Raw genomic sequence first — 21,245 nt, forward strand, 5'->3', positions numbered from 1 at the left:
AAAATAAATTAATTAAAATAAATTACTGAATTTATTCTCCGGTGAGTTAGTCTTGTGAGGATACTTGTGCATATAAGCGGTAACCGTACAGAATTATATTTTCCCTTCCAGCAAAATATTTTATTTTTAGGAATATCACAAATATCATATATACAAATTTATTTAGTATTTATTTATTATTACTTTTTTAGATGTAAAAATAAATAAATAATATATACATTTGTATCATTAATTATTATTTTTTCTTTATTGTCCGGCCTATGAATATATTCTTTTCTCTATATCAATGGTCCGTCTAAATCAAATTAAAACTGCCAAGAAATCTATCTATTTTGTGAGTGAACTGATCGACCCAACAAACTAATGGAACCAGGAGAATGATTAGATGGTTCGTCAGAATAGACACTACATACGATATACCTATGTATATCGGCAAAGTAAAAATTTTCCCCTCTATTCTTTTGGATTTGTGCATTGTATATAAAAATACTGCATGTACATTATCGAATTCAACTATGTGACATAAACTTTTACAGCACTGGTCAATACGTAGAGAATTGTGATTGGTCCACATTTACCCAATCAGGGCGTTCCAGCAACTATTGCGAGATTTTTATGTCTCATTCTATCCTTCATGATAGCAAAACGACTGTAACCATAGCCGGCATTTGTAGATGTGTAAGCGGTGGATGAAGTTAGACGGTTTTCTGAAGTCTGAAAAGCAAGAACAAACGGTGTAAATCATTATGGCATATTTTCGAATAGTTACTATAGCCATTCTGGCAATAGTGCCCCTTATAAATTCAGAAATATATGTAGAAGAAAAGTTTGAAAATGGTAAGGTGACTACGACTTTAAATATTTATGCACGCACGTACATATGTAAATACATGTGCATAAATATACATATATAATATATATGTAAACTATATATATATTAGATATACAAACATATATACGTATGTATTTATGCATATACATATGTATGTGTATGTTTACATATACATATGTATATGCATTTTTGAATTTGTGCTCTTATTTTCAACCTTTTTTTATATTTTTTATTATGCATTGAAGCTAACTGGGAAGAAAAATGGATCTACAGTAAACATCCTGGAAAAGAATTTGGAAAATTTGTTTTGACTGCTGGTACTTTTTACAACGACGCTGAAGCCGACAAAGGTACGTATGCGTACAATATTCAAAATTCAATGAAATGTAAGATTTGCTCTTTATCTAAACTAAATTTTAAACAGGCATACAAACATCTCAGGATGCACGCTTTTATGCTGTGTCAAAAAAATTTAAAGGATTTTCCAATGAGGGCAAGCCATTGGTTTTACAGTTTTCTGTAAAACATGAACAGAATATTGATTGCGGAGGTGGCTATGTCAAAGTTTTTGATTGCTCTTTGGATCAGACCGATATGCACGGTGAATCTCCGTATGAAATTATGTTTGGTCCAGACATTTGCGGACCCGGTACAAAAAAGGTGCACGTTATCTTTAGTTACAAGGGAAAAAATCATCTCATCAATAAGGACATCAGATGCAAGGATGACGTGTATACGCATTTCTACACGCTTATTGTAAAGCCTGATAATACTTACGAAGTATTAATAGACAACGAGAAGATAGAATCTGGAAATTTGGAGGATGACTGGGATTTCTTGCCTCCCAAAAAAATTAAGGATCCAAGCGCTAAAAAACCCGAAGATTGGGATGACAAGGTATGAATATTCTTTTTATACTCTGTACATGAAATGTACAAGAGTATATTAGGTTTGCGGGAGCTGAAAAATGTAACAGGCAGAAGGAGGCGTGGCAGACCCCACAAAGTATATATATTATTGATCAGCGTGACAAGACGAGTCGATCTAGCCCTGTCTGTCCGTCTGTCCGTCCGTATGAACACCTGGATCTCAGAGACTATAAGAGCTAGAGACACCAAATTTTCCACAAAGATGCGTTATGTGTGTATTCTATACGAGTTTGTTTTATTTTTTTGATTTTCCCCCCCACTTCCCCCCTATGGGGGTTTTCCCGATTTTCCATTCGTATAATCGCCTATATCTCAGAGACTATAAGACCTAGGTACACCAAATTTTAGTCCAAGATGCCTTGTGTGAATACGCAGAAAATGTATATTTTGGAATTTCCCTCCCTCCCCCCTCTCCCCCGCAAATGCGATTTTCTCTAACTCCCGTAATTCTTGGAATTTCGAACTAAAATTTTGCAAATACCCCCAGTTAGTAATTATGTGTCCGTATGCCAAGTTTCACTATGTTAGACCGATTTACCAAGAAGTTATAGCCATAAATATATTTGCTGCTGCAGCGCTGCTCAAGCGCTGCCCGCGGCTGTTGTTTATGTTGCTGTTTGGTTGACTGCGAAAATGCTTACACAGACACGAATTGATGCGTATAGGCATACATACACTCACACAGACGCAATTGCTATGTAAATGTGCAATTATACACCCTTTACGTGAGTTCGAATACCGAGAGAGGTAAAATCGATCAAATTTTTTTTTTATTTTCTAAATTTTTTTTATTTTCTATAATTATTGTAAACATATGTACAGAGTATTTCAAAGTCGGGACACCCGACTTTAGCTTTTTTACTTGTTTTTAAATTTAATTCCTTAAATTTATTTAAAATTTCATGACGAGGTAAGAAAGTTAGTCGTTTTGATACAAATTTGTACCGAAAGAAAAACAAGAAACAAAAAAAGACTCTTGGCTGGACACTCCCCGTCGAACAAGAGGCTTGTCCGCTTAAGGGGATACCTAAATACTTACTACAGTACGAATGTTCTAGAAAAATTGTTCACCTAAGGGAAGTATCCGGATAAAAGACTGTTGTATTAGAAGAGTTTTCACTGTAAATATTTCGAATATAATATTTGAATTTATTATTATGATGTTTTGAAAACATAAATTTGTAGTATTTCATGAATGGTATGAATATATGTACAGAGATTTCAAACTACGTTCTTTTTATACTCTGTGAATAAAATGTACAAGAGTATATTAAGTTTGCGGGAGCCGGCATGGGTCGTCTTTTTTCGGCCCGATACAGCCACGAAAAGAACTTTACAATGATGCACGCGCACGAAATGAACTTTTACAAACAGGCACGCGAATATTTCGAATTTAATATTTAAATTTATTATTATGATGTTTTGAAAACATAAATTTGTAGTATTTCATGAATGGTATGAATATATGTACAAAGAGATTTCAAACTACGTTCTTTTTATACTCTGTGAATAAAATGTACAAGAGTATATTAAGTTTGCGGGAGCCGACACGGGCCGTCTTTTTTCGGCCCGATACAGCCACGAAAAGAACTTTACAATGATGCACGCGCACGAAATGAACTTTTACAAACAGGCACGCGAATATTTCGAATTTAATATTTAAATTTATTATTATGATGTTTTGAAAACATAAATTTGTAGTATTTCATGAATGGTATGAATATATGTACAAAGAGATTTCAAACTACGTTCTTTTTATACTCTGTGAATAAAATGTACAAGAGTATATTAAGTTTGCGGGAGCCGACACGGGCCGTCTTTTTTCGGCCCGATACAGCCACGAAAAGAACTTTACAATGATGCACGCGCACGAAATGAACTTTTACAAATAGGCACGCGCACGATGAACATTGTTTTAAACAATGCCCATTAAATGTAAAAACGAAAAATATATTCATATTGAGCAGTTCAAATTTGTAGTAAGCAATATTTACTTATGTATCTACATATATTTTAGCTAAGAAGCCGAGCTCGTCGCTCATTTCAAATTTGTCCCGAACTGGAAAAAACTCGTTCAGTTGTTTGAAGAGCTCACAGGGATATTTATAATGTTTTTGATATTTGCCTTAGCAATTCAAAATTTTTTGTTTTTGTCCTGGATCAACAGCACTACTTCTAATGTTACATATTTCAAAATCTACTTTTGACTTGCCCAGAAAAAAATTGTTGAATTATTAGTGTCCAAAATTTAAGAAAAGTCGTGTTGATTATTAGATGCTTGGTTTGCGGATTCAAATATTCAGGGGTGCCATAGAAAACTTCGGTAGTTTCGGCTACATTTATTTTTTAAAACTCCCAAAAAATACGTCGGTGCCACAGAACTTCGACAGATTTCATTTATTCCTTCCTCTCCAAGCCAGCTGTGAGACACAGCTGACGACGCTTACATTTCACTGACTAATCTCTATATATATAAAACAGTTTGTCCTGACTGACTGACTGATTGGCAATCAACGCACAGCCCAAACGGTAAGAGCTGAGAAGCTGAAATTTGGACACAAGATCCCTCTTATAGTGAAAGTGAGCACTAAGAAGGGGTTTCGGAAAATTCGAGCTCCAAAGGGGGGAAAACGAGGTCCAACGTTTGTATGAAAAATCTACAATTTTATATCCGATTAACTTCAAACTTAGTTTGTATACTCTCACAAAGAATACCAAAAAAACTGTATACTTGGATTTTCAATATATCCTAAATAATAATGATTTTCCGGTGGAAAATTTGGTAAACGAAAAGCTATTTGCAATCAACGCACAGCCCAAACGGTAAGAGCTAGGAGGCTGAAAATTGAACACATGTTGTCTTCAGTGGTGTAGGTGAAAACTGCATACAAAACTGCATACTCGGTTTTTCGAAATTTGTGTTGGAGCTTGAATTATTGGGGTTTTAATATTTATTCATTTTTTCAAATGAAAAGTTTGTGTTATAAATTTTGTCCGATCGATTTCAAATTTGGGTAATATAATCTACGTAACTAAAATTACAACTTTGCATTTAACGATTTTTAAAATATGCATTTTACAAATGCGGGCAGAACAAACAATACAAAATATCAAACAGTTGGGGACAACTAAGTATACATACACACACACACATACATACATACAATCAGCTGTTCGTGTAGTTGCGTGCAAACGGTTGAAGTAGCCAAATCAAAATGTGAGACACTAATGTGTGAATGTTCATTTGTACACATGTGTGTACATACATACATACATACATGTGTACAAAAGTACATTCTTCTTCCACTGACAGGGCAAGAAATGTTAATTAATTAAAAATTATTAACATTATAAAATAAACATTTTTATGTTATTTTTTCTTTGTTTAGTACATTTGACATAAGGGGTTTTTAGGACAACGGACTACAAGGGCGTACGCAGGTTGGGCAGGGGGGACATTGCTCCCCCTAGATAGAATTTCGCATTATGAATTACACCAGCACCATATGTATTACATACGTACATACATACGTACATACATACGTACATACATACGTACATACATACGTACATACATATGTACATACGCCTGTATGTATAGTATGTACATATGTATGTACGTACATACATTCTTATATACATATATAGGTTTGTATGTATGCAGTGGGCCATCGAACACTGTTGTTTAATTGTAATAAATAGTAGAACACTATTTTTTCAAATCAAAATTTTTAAAACAACAACAACTTCAAGTTACGGCTGTTAATTGCATACGCAAAATGCCAAAAGTTTACAGTTACCGTACACATACAAATCAGGGTTCGTAAAATGCGGGCAAAACCCGTTCGGGCCCGCGAGAAATTCTGCTGCGGGTTTTTTCGGGTCGCTGCCGACAGAGGCGGCGGGTCCGATCGGGTCGTCTGGCAGAGGTAACGGGTCGTGCGGGTACGCCGTGCTTCGCCGCGGGTCGCTGCCGACAGCAGCAGTGTCGTACGAGCCGGTCTGCAGTAGTAGAGCGCTCGTTCGTGGTAGGCAGGCATATGTACATATGTATGTGTGATGTGTGAAATTTGTATGATGGTATGCTTGTGTGTATATATTTTTTAAGGCGAAATGTGCGCGATCTCTTTCACTCTGTACCTGCTGCCTACTCCGTTTCAGCTTGACCCAGCTGTTTTGCCTACGTTTGCACAGTGGTACCTGATACTAGTAGTAGTAAAACTGTGACGTGCAAGATGTGCCAAAAATCTGTGATAAGTCGTGTCCAAATGTATTAGGCGATATTTTAATAGCGAAACTAAATGCGGAATTAATAAACGAAATTTCTTTCGAATAGTAAAAAATATTTTAGTAACAAGTTTATTTATTTGCAAATGATCTTTTTATTTCCTATAGCTAAAAAAATCGAGACATTCATTCAGAAATCTAGTATCAGGTACCACTATGCAAACGCAGACAAATCTGCTGAGTGAGGCTATAAGGGATGCAATGCATCGCGCACATTTTGCCTTGAAATATATACACACAAGCATACCATCATACAAATTTAACACATATGTACATATGTACGACCCGATCGGACCCGCGGCCTCTGTCGGCAGCGACCCGAAAAAACCCGCAGCAGAATTTCTCGCGGGCCCAAACGGGTTGCGAGCACATTTTACGAACCCTGATACAAATACATTTGTATGTATGTATGTATGTGTACAGTGAACAATCGAATACAGTATTATAATCAATAACTCTCAAACGATGTTTTTCGATGTATTTGTATTCGACATGTATTACGATATATCAACACAAGTATCGATATTTTCGATATATCGCATTTAATTTTATTATTGAGGTGTGGCCATGCATACATACATATGTACATGCATATGTATGTATGCCTGTATATGTATGTAGTATGTACATACAAAACAACAACAACAACTGCAAGTCATTGGCTCGCTCTTCTTTCGTTTTGACTATTTAATGTTAATTGCAAAGGCAAAACGCCAAAAGTTTACAGTTACCGTCGCTAAGCAACGATTGCGTAAGCGATAGTAAAGCAGAAACCGAATAACGGAGCTACGCATATTCTGCTTCGCATTGCGGGCAGATGTATGTATGTATATGATTTGTTTTTATTGATCTCAATAAATAATTAGATTTTATTATTTAAATATTCTGCTTATTGCATTCAAACTTCGATATTTTGATGGTATCGGTGGCTTCAACTATCGAAAGTTTTACTCTAGCAAATTGAGATGAGAATTGTCAGTGCTTTTTGCTCGTGGCTCATCGCTGCACGGCATTGACACGAGTGCCGTGTTTCATATTCCGAGTTTGTGCGTGACCGTATTGACTCAATATGGCACAAAAAGACTCAAATGTGAATTTAAAATTAGGATATACCCTTATAATTATTCCCCCTTTTTTGCAAATCGTCTATCTTAAAACGTTGCGTTATCTCTATATATAAAACAGTTTGTCCTGACTAATTGGTGATCAACGCACAGCCCAAACGGTAAAAGTTGAAATTTGGACTCAAGTATCCTTTCATAGTATCCATCATAGTGTAGGAGCACACTAAGAAAGGCTTTTGGAAAATTCTAGCTCCAAAGGGGGGAAAACGAGCTTTAAAAAATATTAGTTATAGTGGACATGTTCGTTTAACGAAATAGTTTGGCAAGAACAAAAATGTAACGGACTACTGAACAATTTTTTGTCAAGAACAGAAAATGTTCATTTAAATACCTTAAATGCCTTCCTACTGGTAACTTATAAGGTGAAAACATATGGGTAGGTTATGCACACACAAAATAAATACAATTGGAAACATTATATTGAGCCGGGTTAAGACGGGCAATACCTGCTAGTACTCGGATAAAACTTGCGCAATACTCGAGTAATACCCGAGTATAACTCGCGCAATACCCAAACAATACTCGAGCAATAACGGCACTATACTCGTTCGATCAAACTCTCATTCCGCACAGTCTTGTTTGTTTCGATCAGGACCCAGTCATCTTAAACGAAGTGACCGAGCCTGAACTGTTTGAAAGCAAACTAATCAAGGCCGGTACTTGTTCGAACCGACCGCAATAAGCAAAGTGCCCGATCCTGGTGTGCTCGAAAGCAAACCAATCAAGTCCGGTGCTTGTTCGTAAAAATAGAACGATGGCTCATGAAAGTTCGATCATAAGAAAAATGCTCAACTCGTTCGAGCTCGTTTGCAGCCAAGCAATGATCTTATTTGATTAAATTTTCAGCAAGGGTCGTTGCAGTTCTCTGGTACATATGTAAAACTGTGTTTAACAATAGAGTTCTGTAAGTGACTAGTGCTTTAAATATAAGTAACTCTACTTGTTGCACTAGGAATAATTAACAATAAAGTAATAAAAATAAAAAATAGTTTCTTTTCATCCGTTTTTTTGTAAATATAAAACAATATTAAATAAAGGCTTTTTCACATTTTCATTGTAGGCTACCATACCCGATCCTGATGACAAAAAACCAGAAGATTGGGACAAGCCTGAGCACATTCCAGATCCCGATGCTACTAAGCCTGAAGATTGGGATGACGAAATGGATGGTGAATGGGAGCCTCCAATGGTTGATAACCCCGAGTATAAAGGAGAATGGCAACCCAAGCAATTGGATAATCCAAACTACAAAGGCACTTGGGAGCATCCAGAAATTGATAATCCAGATTATGTTTCTGATGATAAAATTTACCTACGAAAAGAAATATGCGTATTAGGATTTGATCTGTGGCAAGTGAAATCCGGAACGATATTCGACAATGTTCTCATAACGGATGACATTGAGCTAGCATCTAAAACGGCGGCAGAAGTGAAAAACACACAAGCAGGCGAAAAAAAAATGAAGGAGGCCCAAGATGAGGCACAGAGGAAAAAGGATGAAGAAGAAGCTAAAAAGAGTTCTGACAAAGAGGAGGATGATGATGAGGAGGAAGAAGATAAAGACGAACCTAGGCCGGATTCAGAACAAAGTGAACATGATGAATTGTAATGTAAAGGACATATGTGAAGTATTTTGTTTGTATTTCAGCAAATCCTATTTAATTTTTTGTCAAGACTTAAAATATAATTTATATACACAAAATTATCACACAATATTTTCAATTCCTAACAACAGTTACATACTGTGTATTATTTCTAGATTAATATATGTATGTTTAGGGCAAGTCCATCATTTGCTACGCTTGTTTGCGAAGCATTTTGCTTTTTTCTTACATGGGTGATAGCAGTGGGCCAAAACTTAACACAGTTCTTATACATGTCATTCCAAGTACCAGTACAAAATTTCAAATCTCTAACTTCATGTTTCGAATTTATGCCAAAAAATCGGCTGTCTGGTCCAATGTGCAGTGGTTTAGTCTTACACAAGCTCTAACTGAACCGCATTTGAGTCAAAACACGTATGACTTGTACGGTGGCTTGCCTTGGATGAGGAACGTTGTATTAAAAGGGCCACAAAAATCAACAGCACATACTTTAAATGGGTGGAACGGCTGGAGCTTATTTTGAGGAAGATTTCCCATAATTTATGAAATCAACAAAGGGTTCCGTTCAGATGGAACTGTTCGGTGATACACTATCAGCGCGTTAATTGAATCAGACGCTGAAAAAAGCGTAACTTTGTCGATTTCGTCACCGAAATCATTTTCCCGGAAGACTTGAACAATTCTGTTGAATATAAATTTAAGTTCGCTCAGATCTGATCAAAAGGCTTCGAAACGTTTGTAAAAATCGAAAAACCGAAACGAACACTCTTAATTTTAAATGGGAGCTTTCAATAACTTCGAGAACATAACTGACATGCCGATCTGCGAGTAAATACAGCAGCTAACGCCTCTGAATCATTAGGCAGCTAGAAGTGAGCATTTACAGGGCACTTTTCTTCAGGTTTCATGAGAAATTGGCCTGCGAACCTGATGGGGCTATTGAACTCGTCCACAATTAGTCCTCTGGATACGAGGTCTGCTGGGTTGGACTTCGTTGGGACTTGTCGCCACGTTGCATTTTTGCACAACTCATACTGCCAACGGGTGTGACTTGATCCACTGTTCTTCATTATGTTTGAATGAATTGCAAACTGTATGAAGATGTTCAGGAATTACTATGAGCTGATAGTTTCTAACTGCTTCGTGAACCATTACGGTACATCTGCCACTAAGACAAACTTTCGCAAGAGCAAGCGAAGCAGTGTTGAATAAAGCTTCTCTTTACTTCTCTTTGGACCGACCATCAAAGTATCATTTAAGGCAATCTGAGTGGACGTGTGGCAAGATAATCAAGACTTTATGTATCTGATTTGAAAAGTAAACATACTTGAAATCAACCAGACGATAACATTTTTGTATTTTCGACAAATTTTTTTCGCAAAGTTTTTGCTTAGGTGAGAGATCTGTGTGAAATTTGTTGGCTAATTTTTATAGCCTGTACCCAAAGGGTGAAAGGCTATACTAGTTTTGTGCGCATGTATGTAACACACAGAAGGAGGCGTGGCAGACCCCACAAAATATATATATTATTGATCAGGATGACAAGACGACTCGATATATCCATGTTCGTCTGTCTGTATGAGCGCAACGATCTCAGGAAGTACAAGAGCTAGAATAACCAAACTGCTGACAGCGCTGCCCGCATCTGTGGTTGTTGTTGCTGCTTTGGTTCAACTTTGTGCTTCATACATACACGCATATAAATACACATGGACACGTTATGTAAATGTAAAACTGTACATAAACATGTCTTCTATGCATGTATTAAATAAATTTCCTTAATTAATTTAATAAATTAATTAATTTTTTTTAAATAATTAAATTTTTTTTAATTTTTCTTTTTTGTGGAGAGTACAGGCTATTTTACTGTCGGGCTTGCTCGACTGTAGCGTTCTCTCTTGTTTACTATCAAATTATTTGCACTATATAAACAAGATAGAACGCTACAGCAAGCCCGACAGTAAAATAGTCTGTACTCTCCACAAAAAGGAAAAATTAAAAAAAAAAAAAATTTTTTTTTTTAAATTAAATTATTAAAAAAATGAATGAATTAATTAATTAAAATTAATTAATTAAATTAAATTAGAATACATGTTTATGTTCAGTTTTAACAGCATACATTTACATCACGTACCTATGCGTGTATGTATGCAGCACAAAGTTGAACCAAAGCAGCAACAACAACAACAGCTGCGGGCAGCGCTGCCGACAGAGCTGCAGGCAGCGCATGAGCAGCGATTTTACTTATGGCTATAACTTTCTTCAGAATTGACCTATCATGATGAAATTTGGCACACGGACACATTAGTACTAACTGGATGTACCTACCAAAATTGATTTCAAAATTCCGAGAATTAAGGAAGTTATAAGAAAAAACACGACTTGCGGGGGAGTGGGGGGGTGTATCAGAAAAAATAAACAAACTCGATCTGCCTAGGGCTTATAGGAACCTTGATACCAATTTTGGTTATCCTAGCTCTTGTACTTACTGAGATCCTTGCGCTCATACAGACAGACGGACAGACAGACAGGCGGACATGGCTATATCGACTCGTCTTCTCATCCTGATCAAGAATATATATACTTTGTGGGGTCTGCCACGCCTCCTTCTGTGTGTTACATACATGCGCACAAAACTAGTATAGCCTTTCACCCTTTGGGTACAGGCTATAAAAACACATGAAAATTATGGAAAAATAGGGAAAAATGAAATTCAAGATAATGCAAATTTGAAATTTCCAATGCAATAAAATGTAAAAAAACTTGCAAAAAATAAGATTTGTGATCGTGGAACTAATATAAAGTTAGTCCCGCGCGACATCGAGAGTGTAAGGTTTAACAATTTGAAATTATGTTTTCTTACACAAATGATAATTTTTTATATACACACGTGTACATACTTTAAAATTAATGAAATCTAGATAAATAATACCGGCGGCGAAAAAATAAAGAGGCGTCCAAACGGAGAGAAAAGTATGTAATTTTTCTAAAGGGTGCTGCTCTCAGTTTGTAAATCAATTTATACAAGGTGCAATTCGAAAGTTCCAGGACTTTTTGAAGCTAGCGCCCCCTGGTGGCGCTATCTCTATGGTGCGTTAGAATTTGCTATCTTTATCGATTGTCCAGTGAGAATTTTATGACATTTCATCGATTGGAAGTGAAGTTATTGCGTTTTAAGTGTCAGTATGTTTGTGTTATCGGTCGGAAAATGAACGAGTGGTTTCAACGTTTTCAAAGTGGTCGTGAGGACATAAATGACGATCAACATGTGGGCCAATCAAAATTCGTGATCACCAAAAATGCCATCAAAACAGTGCGTGAATTCATCAAAAATCAGCCGAAATCATCATTGAAATTGATGGAAATGGAATTGAACATCTCCAAAACATCGATTTATCGCATTTTGACCGAACATTTGGGCTTACGAAAGGTGTGTGCACGGTTTGTTCCGCACAAATTGACTGACGACCAAAAATTGCTCAAAAATCAACCGATTGTGACCGATTATTTGACCAAAAATCACATTTTAACCATTAACCACTAGCCGTATTCACCTGATATGGCACCGTGCGACTTCTACCTTTTCGGAAAACTACATTTGGCCATGAAAGGAATCCGCTATGCTGACGTTGATGCCATCCAACAGCCGGCGACCGCCATCCTCAACGCTATACCGACAAATGACTTAAAAAAGTCGTTCGATCACCTTCTTGAACGTGCAAAACGTTGTATTCAGGCGGAAGGAGACTATTTTGAAGGCGACCAATAAATTTTTCAAAAAAAAAAAAAATTGTTTTCGTTTTTTTTTAATAAAAGTCCTGGAACTTTTGAATTGCACCTTGTAGTATCAAGTCTAGTTAATTTTCTAAAAAGAATTCGTATGCCTCTCAGTTGAACAGAATTTTTATACTCTGTACATGAAATCTACAGAAGTATATTAGGTTTGCGGGAGCTGAAAAATGTAACAGGCAGAAGGAGGCGTGGCAGACCCCACAAAGTATATATATTCTTGATCAGCATGACAAGACGAGTTGATGTCTGTCTGTCCGTCCGTATGAACACCAGGATCTCAGAGACTATAAGAGGTAGAGACACCAAACTTTGCACAAAGATGCGTTATGTTTGTATGTTTGTTTTATTTTTTTGACTTTCCCCCCACTTCCCCCCCACTTCCCCCCTATGGGGGTTTCCCCGATTTTCCATTCGTATAATCGCCTATATCCCCGAGGCTATAAAACCTACGGTCACCAAATTTTAGTCTCAGATGCCTTATGGGAATACGCAGAAAATGTGTATTTTGGAATTTCCCTCCCTCCCCCCTCCCATGCAAATCGCGATTTTCTCTAACTCCCGTAATTCTTGGAATTTCGAACTCAAACTTGGCAAATACTTCCATTTAGTTATTATAAGTCCAAATGCCAAGATTCATGATAGGCCGATTTAACAGGAAGTTATAGCCATATATGTACATAAGACCACACAAATACACGCATAATTATTCTACACATATGTACAGAGTATATCAAAGTCGGGATACCCGACTTTAGCTTCTCTACTTGTTTTTGAAGTGATTTTACTTGATTTTATTAATAATAATCACTGTTTGATCGCATTTAAATAAGAGAAATAATTAGAAATGAAATGGTGACTAAGTATGATGCAAATATTTCTGTAGTAACAAATAATAGAACACATACATAGACAAACAATGTATTACCAAATTTAAAAAAAAAAGAAGCATCATTCATAAATTAGTTCAGATCGGGAAGACCACGCAAAACAAAGCCTATAAAAGGCCTCATAATACTGCGGAAACTTAAGGAAAATGTGATGAATACACCAAAAGCAGTGTCGAGTGAGCTCAAAAAGCACCAAAAAATATCAATAAGTAGAAAAAATGTCCAAAGACGGCTAGGGGAGGCCGATTTTTTTTACATATATAGCTCGTCCAATTTAATTCCAACAAAAAATAATCTAAAAAGGTTAAATTCTCCAAATTCCAATAAAAAAGTCGCAATCGTTTTGGGAACAAGTAATATGGTCAGATGAAAGCTCTTTTGAATATCATGGATCGAAGGAGAAAATTTATTGCACGTTGCCAAAGAATATTTGCCAAGAAATTAAGCCCATGTGTGTGGGGATTACATGGAGGATTGGTAATGTTCTTGGGGTGCATGTGCTTCAAGGGCTTGGGCGATTTGATACCAATTGATGGAATGAATTCATTCAGATTGATTCTAGAAACAACCGTGTAAAAAAGACATTGATCACATGCAAAAATAGGTGATTGGTTCCTTATCTCTAAAGAAATATATATGAAATTTTTAATTTTCAAATCGTGTTATATCAAAATCGTGTACAAAAAGACCGTGTAAAAACAGAATTAGGTATATTCACAAAGCAACTATCAGCAGCCAAACTCTACATTTTTTATTACCCTAGAACATTGACAAATACAGTGACAATACTTACAATGGGAGCATCGGGGGGTAACACAACTAAAACTTTAACTAAACATAACAAAGACGTTCACAAAATACACAAAAAAGGTTAAATCGATCAAAAATACGCAAAAAATATGTAATTGATCAAATTAATTTTACAATAAGAATTTATTAAAGTAAATACCTTCAACTTCAAAATTCATTTTAAATTATTAATTTTGGAACAGTCTGCCAGAAGTTAGCCCACTTTGAAATGCGCTTTTGTTTTCACAAAAAGGATAACTAAGTGTTGCAAAAATGAACACCTGTTCATGATTTTAATGCTGAGAAAGTCAGTTCAGAAAGTCCCGTGAGATTTCCGGAAAAAACGGGGTGCCATTAGGAATATTGGACATTTTAGAGACAATTTGTTTACATTTTGTCCAATTATTTTGTAATCATTATTTTAATTTTTGGCATATTTTTCCTTCAAAATTGACATACGGTCATATTATTACAACGGGAGTTACGGAAAATCACTAATACCGGGGGATTATATTAAAATGCTATGCATTGATGTATCTTAACATTGTTTTTTATTTGATTTAAAAATATTTAGTAGTTTATTTATTATTTTTGTTCCATAATACTTTTTATGTTTTTTTTTTTTAACTTTATATGCAATTAGGCATACATAAGATGATTATAAATGATTTTAAATATATGCCATCGCAACAAAACCAATGCAACTGGGATAAACCTGAAATGTTTCTTTTTTTTTATTTGCCACACATTTCTATTATTGAGGGCTCAATGGCTCCGATTACGCTAGAACTAGTCAAAAATTTCATTCCATATATATACATCAAAGTTTTTTTTAATAATGTCAGTAAAAAACAAGTAGAGAAGCTAAAGTCGGGAATCCCGACTTTGAAATACTCTGTACATGTGTGTAGAATAATTATGCGTGTATGTGTGTGTTTTTGTGTATGTCTCGTGTGCCTGAGCAAAGCAGTAACAACAACAACAGCTGTATAACTATAACTTCCTGTTAAATTTGGTGTTCCTAGGTTTTATAGTCTCCGAGATATAGACGATTATACGAACCCCCATATGCTACCCCACGGCCCTTGCGAAGGAGGCGCCTCCAAGCGCACTTTTGGCTGGATAGTCGCACCTCCTATTTTCGCATTACGACTCGCTGTCAGTACAGCCGAATTCTGCCTGTCCGGTGGCTGGTCGGTGGGAGCCACCTTCTCCAATTCCTTTGGTTGCGTGTCGGTCATCGAGGCGAGTAGAAGCGAGCTCCCTCGATGGCCAAGTATTTACCTTGACGGGATGGGGGTTATCCCGCCCCTTCTCGGTCACCAGAGCCCCCGTCCGACCTTTATACCAACTCGCTAGAACTGCTCGAGTAGATACACAGGATTTGCTCAGTAACCCTAAAACTATGCTGCAGGTTATGGTGTGTATGAGGACGCTTTGGCCCAATTGGCCAGCTGACGCAATGCAACTATGCAGTCCACCAGGCGATGGAAGTGAAAAACGTGGGCGGCAAATAGGAAAAAGAAAAACAAGTAAAAAAGCTAAAGTTGGGTGTCCCGACTTTGAAATACTCTATACATATGTTTAGAATTATAGAAATTAAAAAATTAAAAAAAATTACTCAAGTAATCAAATGTATTTATGGCTATAACTTCTTGTTAAATCGGTCTATCATGATGAAACTTGGCATACGGAAACATAATTACTAACTGGGGGTATTTGCAAAATTAAAAATTAACTAAATTAATAATTTAGTTTGAAATTCCCAGAATTACGGGAGTTAGAGAAAATCGCGATTTGCATGGGAGAGGGGGGAGGGAGGAAAATTCCTAAATACACATTTTCTGCGTATTCACATAATTCATCTTGGGCTAAAGATTGGGGGGGGGGGGGGGGGGGGGCATCAAAAAAATAAAAAAAAACTTGCACAGCGTATGCTTTGGTGTCTCTAGCTCTTATAGTCTCTGAGATCCAGGTGTTCATACGGACAGACAGGGCTAGATCGACTCGTCTCGTCATGCTGATCAAGAATATATATACTTTGTGGGGTCTGCCACGCTTCCTTCTGTCTGTTACATTTTTCAGCTCGCGCAAACCACAAAACTAATATAGCCGTTTACCCTTTGGGTACAGGCTATAAAAACTACCTTCCCCCTTTTCCCTTACAAATAATTTCACATTTATCTTATGCTAAATTATTATGCTAATTATTTGTAAACTTTTTCCAGCCGACGTACTCCTCTGAGTCTTTAAACGGTAATTCTTACCCCTTCCGCCTTATGCCTTCAAATTCTATATTTTAGATCTAATGTACTGTAAAAGCTTCATTCTCTCCTGGGCCTGACAACATTCCTAGTTGTGTGCTCAAAGAGCGTAGTACTTCCCTCTGCAAACCGTTGCTTAAGCTTTTAAATCTGTCCCTTGAGAGCGGAATCTTTCCTGCTTCTTGGAAAGAATCGTTCACTCCACAAAAAGTAGTGATGGATCAGCATGGACTTTTTAAAAATCGGTCAACAACGACTAATCTGCTTGAATTTACATCTTTGATAAATTATGCATTCCTAGCAAAGATGCAAGCTGTTGTTATATATACTGACTTCAGCAAAGCATTTGATTCTGTGAATTACGACCTCCTCCTCTTGAAGCTAACTTGTATGGGCTTTCCATCAAACTTTTTGAAATAGATTTCCTCGTACCTAAAAAATAGGACCCTATTATTAACTCTATTTATTAATGAGCTTCCGTCTATCTGCTGCACTCCCGTGTACTAATGTATGCCGATGATGTCAAGCTAATTTTTATAGCCTGTACCCAAAGGGTGAAAGGCTATACTAGTTTTGTGCGCATGTATGTAACACACAGAAGGAGGCGTGGCAGACCCCACAAAGTGTATATATTATTGATCAGGATGACAAGACGAGTCGATATAGCCATGTCCGTCTGTCCGTCCGTCTTTCTGTCTGTCTGTATGAGCGCATGGATCTCAGGAAGTACAAGAGCTAGAATAACCAAACTTGGTATCGAGGTTCCCCTAAGTCCTACGCAGGTCAAGTTTATTTTTTTTATTCTGATACACCCCCCCACTCCCCCGCAATTCCTGTATTTTTTTTATAAAATAATTTAATTTTTTTTTCATTTTTTTTCATTTTTCTTTTTTGCGGAAAGTACAGGCTATTTTACTGTCGGGTTTGCTCGACTGTAGCGTTCTATCATGTTTCGTATAAAGATCCTCTTTATCATTCTCGTCTGCAGTACGATCTAAGCTGTTTTCAACGGTGGTGCTTGGTCAACCACCTGCACCTTAACTGTTCTAAATGCAAGTTTATGTCTTTTCCCCGGTCCAGACCATATCTAGGTACTTATGCGATTGAAAATATACCATTCCAACGTATATTTACAGTTGACGATCTTGGAGGTCTTTTTGATCACAAATTGAATTTAAATCTTCACATCTCCACTATCGGTAACAAAGCTAAGGGTGTTCTTGGTTTTATTAAACGTTGGTCCAGAGAATTTAACGACCCCTACACCACCAAGTTACTGTACAGTTCTCAAGTATGGCCAGTGCTAGAATACTGCTCATGTATTTGGTGTCCTCAGTATAAATTGTATTAGGGTCGCATTGAGTCGGTTCAGAAACAATTTCTTCTTTTTGCTCTTCGTGGTCTAACTGGGATCCTAATCTACGATTACCTTTCTACTCCAGTAGACTTCTCCGTATTAACCTCCCTTCTTTAGCTCACCGTAGAATAGTTCTTGGTGTTCAGTTCCTCCACAAATTGATTGTCGGAGATGTTGATTCACCTATGCTTTTAGGTCGTATCAATTTTTCGGTTCCTTCTAGGCCAACAAGGAACTTTCTGCCTCTTCAACTTAACAGATGCACTAGTGATTACGCCATGCACAATCATTTTCGAGTATTATGCTCTAATTATAATACTTTTCACTTTTTAATCTCAACTGAGCTCTCTCTCCCCTCACTAAAATCTTCTATTTTCAGCTACCTCCGACAGAATCACTGATCACCACTGCTGTGAGTAGGGGCATAGCTTGTCGGATTGGCTAATAAATTTACCCCCAACGGGTCAGTGATTCTTCACCTTTGAATTTTAATTATATTTTATTATTTAAGTATTTTAATTTAAATTTGTTTTCTTTTATCTTTTATTGCTATATTTTTCATGATGATAGGTCTAATAAAATGCCCCCACCGTGTCAGATTTGTTATTAGATATTTTTGTCATTTTTATAGGCTTTTTAATTTCTTTAGTTTTACTTAGTTAAAGTTCTCTATTGTATTGTATTGATTTTTTTATGTGCATCGACTGCACTGTTTTTCGATGGAAATAAATAAATAAACGTATAAATTAATCAATTTTAAGTTTATTTGATATAAAATAATATTTATTACAGCACTATGTGCTCCTTGTCGAGTTGATTACAAACTGAACTTAATATTTAAGCTAAGCCCTAACGAAACCTTTGCCCCAACGTTCCTACGTTGACGTCGGCGTTGACGTTGCACCGAGAATCGCTGAGACCACATTTTGGCCTTCTTGGGAGCCAATAGTCGCCATCGGTTCCGCAGACTGCTGAGGTTGCGATCCCACGGTAGCTGGCTTGCCAGCGCGTTGACCCCGTATGCACCGAATTGTACACTCAACACTTTATGTCAGCATTTCCCAGCACGTTGATTTGCCACGTGCGTCGGTCAGTGCGACAATTTGGTACTCAATGTTGGCGTTTTGAGTAACTAAAGTGTTAACTCCTCCCTCCCTGATCTCGAACGTCCCGGTCGATGAATTAAAATCCGGGGAGATCATGGATGCTTCTAGGTTTTTTAGTATGGCTTTCCGAGGGAGTTTCTGCCGTGTTGATCCTCTCTGGGCGCTGCACTTCGCTTGAGGGATTGCTTTGTTTCTCCACTACTTTTGTGCTCGGTCCGCACATCTTTAGCTTTACTACGTAGGTGATGAACACAAACACAACTCCGGCTGATATCCCAATACTTGAGAATGTGTTTGCCTTGAGGTTAGCTTGCAGAGCACTTATCCTTTCTGTATTTTTGATGTTCAGGTCCTTCATCAGTTGTAGGGATAGAACCTCCTCCATCGTTGTCAGCGGCCTCTCCAGTTGAATCATAGCTGATAGTGGCTTATAGCTAGAGGTTTCGTATGATGAAAAAAACAGATTTTCTATATCTAATGTACAATTATTAAATTTAATTATGAACGATCCCTTAAGTGTTTGGGATTCATTATTACTTGAAATCTTACCACTAAAGTTGTTCAGAAGAAGAATACCTATATCTATTAGTTCTATTGCTTTTATGTGATTATCGTTAATGATGGTACAATTGTTTGGTCTATTTGTTATTAACTTTGAAATGCAGTTGTCATTTGAAATATCTACAATATTTGATCTTAAGCACATACTGATTTTATTATTTTTTTTGCATTGGTTGTTAGTTGAAAATACTGCATTTTTACATTTAATGACATTTTCGTCTTTTATCTTTAATACCTTTCCCATCTTTTTTAATGGTTTGATGAGTAAATGTTTACATATTTCATTATTTAATTTTGGAATGTCGATAATATAAATTAACTTTTCGCCATTAAATGCGATTTTTATATCAGCAAAATTTAGAGCTTCTTCTATATTATTAAACGGAATATTTTCTTCTGTGAAAATGCTGTTTATTATTTCGGTTTCTTCTTCCGATATTAAAAAGGTATTTACTATATTTGCCTTTGATAAATGAATGGCAAGATTGATATTACTTAAATCTTCTTTTATTAAATCTATCTTATACTTTAGCTGTGTGGCAAAAATGTTCTGGAAATTTTCTGAATTTCTTATGCTTTCTATTATAACATTGTTATCTTCTGTTAATTTATTGATTCTTTGTATGATGTCTTTATGTATAATTACTTGCTTGTTATTATTGCTTATGACATCATTTAATTTATTAGTTATCATTTCGAAATCCTCATGGTCTGGATTACCAGCAATCCATTTCCATACGGATCCGATCTCATTTATTGCCCTTTTTCTTATGGAGGGGAGGTTAGTTTGTTAATTTGCAACTTTATTAATTCAATTTCTTTTTTAATGAAGGGAAAAAGTGGGTTTGCTAGGGAGATATTATTTAGCAAATCGTGTTGTATCTGGTCTATAGTAAGTTTATACTCGGTAATATTAATGTGGTGCAGAATTTTAAAATTTCCTGATTGAACTTTGCTATCGCCGAGTTCGATAATTGCTACCTCGGCCTTAGTATAGTCCAAAATTTCATATGTGGCATTGCAGTGCATAATGAACCTGGTAACAATAGAAGAAAGAGCAATCTTTTAATTTCTTATATGATTTTTATGGACAACTTTTCCTGACTGTGTAGTAACTGTTGTATGTTTGTTATCTTTTACTATTTCTTCTTTGAAACGTTTTGACATCTTAGTCCCTATTCTATTATTTTGTTTCACAAAATTTTTTTCGCCAGGTGCATATTGTATTACCTCGTTTTTATTCTTATTATGGTACTGTAAATCTTTTTGCTGTTTCTGTATCAGTTTCTCATAGTTATTATTCCTAGTCTTTTCGTATTCAGCTGGCCCAAAGGTGGTGGGTCTGCCAAAAAACAAATCTATCGGCTTCTTCCCTGTGGTAGAGTGAATACTGTGGTTGTATTCACATACAGCAACTTCCATGAGCTCGTCAAAATCCTCAATATTTTTTTCTTGTCTTAAACATCTCATAAGTTCTATCAGTGTCGAATGAAACCTTTCCACCCGTCCATTCACTGTGCTTTTGTGTGGTGGAGTATTAAAAACTTCTATACCTAATTCGTTCTCAAGCATAAATTTTATTGCTTGTGAATTGAGAGATTTTTCGTTATCAATTATAACAGATTTAGGCACGCCGAAGTAGAATAATATTTCTCTTAAAGGCTTCCTAATTGCTTCAACACTTTTGTTTTCGAGAGACCTAACAACTGCGAA

General features: G+C 36.3%; 1 protein-coding gene across 1 annotated transcript; it reads left to right on the top strand.

Moving 5' to 3' along the window:
• Positions 1-679: 679 nt before the first annotated feature.
• Positions 680-8,877, top strand: LOC115628078 (calreticulin). The gene is made up of 4 exons (XM_030524052.1): positions 680-837; positions 1,078-1,182; positions 1,257-1,729; positions 8,233-8,877. The coding sequence occupies exons 1-4, from the start codon at positions 747-749 to the stop codon at positions 8,779-8,781; spliced, it is 1,218 nt and encodes a 405-aa protein (XP_030379912.1). The 5' UTR covers positions 680-746; the 3' UTR covers positions 8,782-8,877.
• The last annotated feature ends 12,368 nt before the right edge of the window (positions 8,878-21,245 follow it).

The sequence above is a fragment of the Scaptodrosophila lebanonensis genome, unplaced genomic scaffold (assembly GCF_003285725.1).
Source record: "Scaptodrosophila lebanonensis strain 11010-0011.00,11010-0021.00 unplaced genomic scaffold, SlebRS2 tig00000101-arrow-pilon, whole genome shotgun sequence".
NCBI lineage: Eukaryota > Metazoa > Arthropoda > Insecta > Diptera > Drosophilidae > Scaptodrosophila > Scaptodrosophila lebanonensis.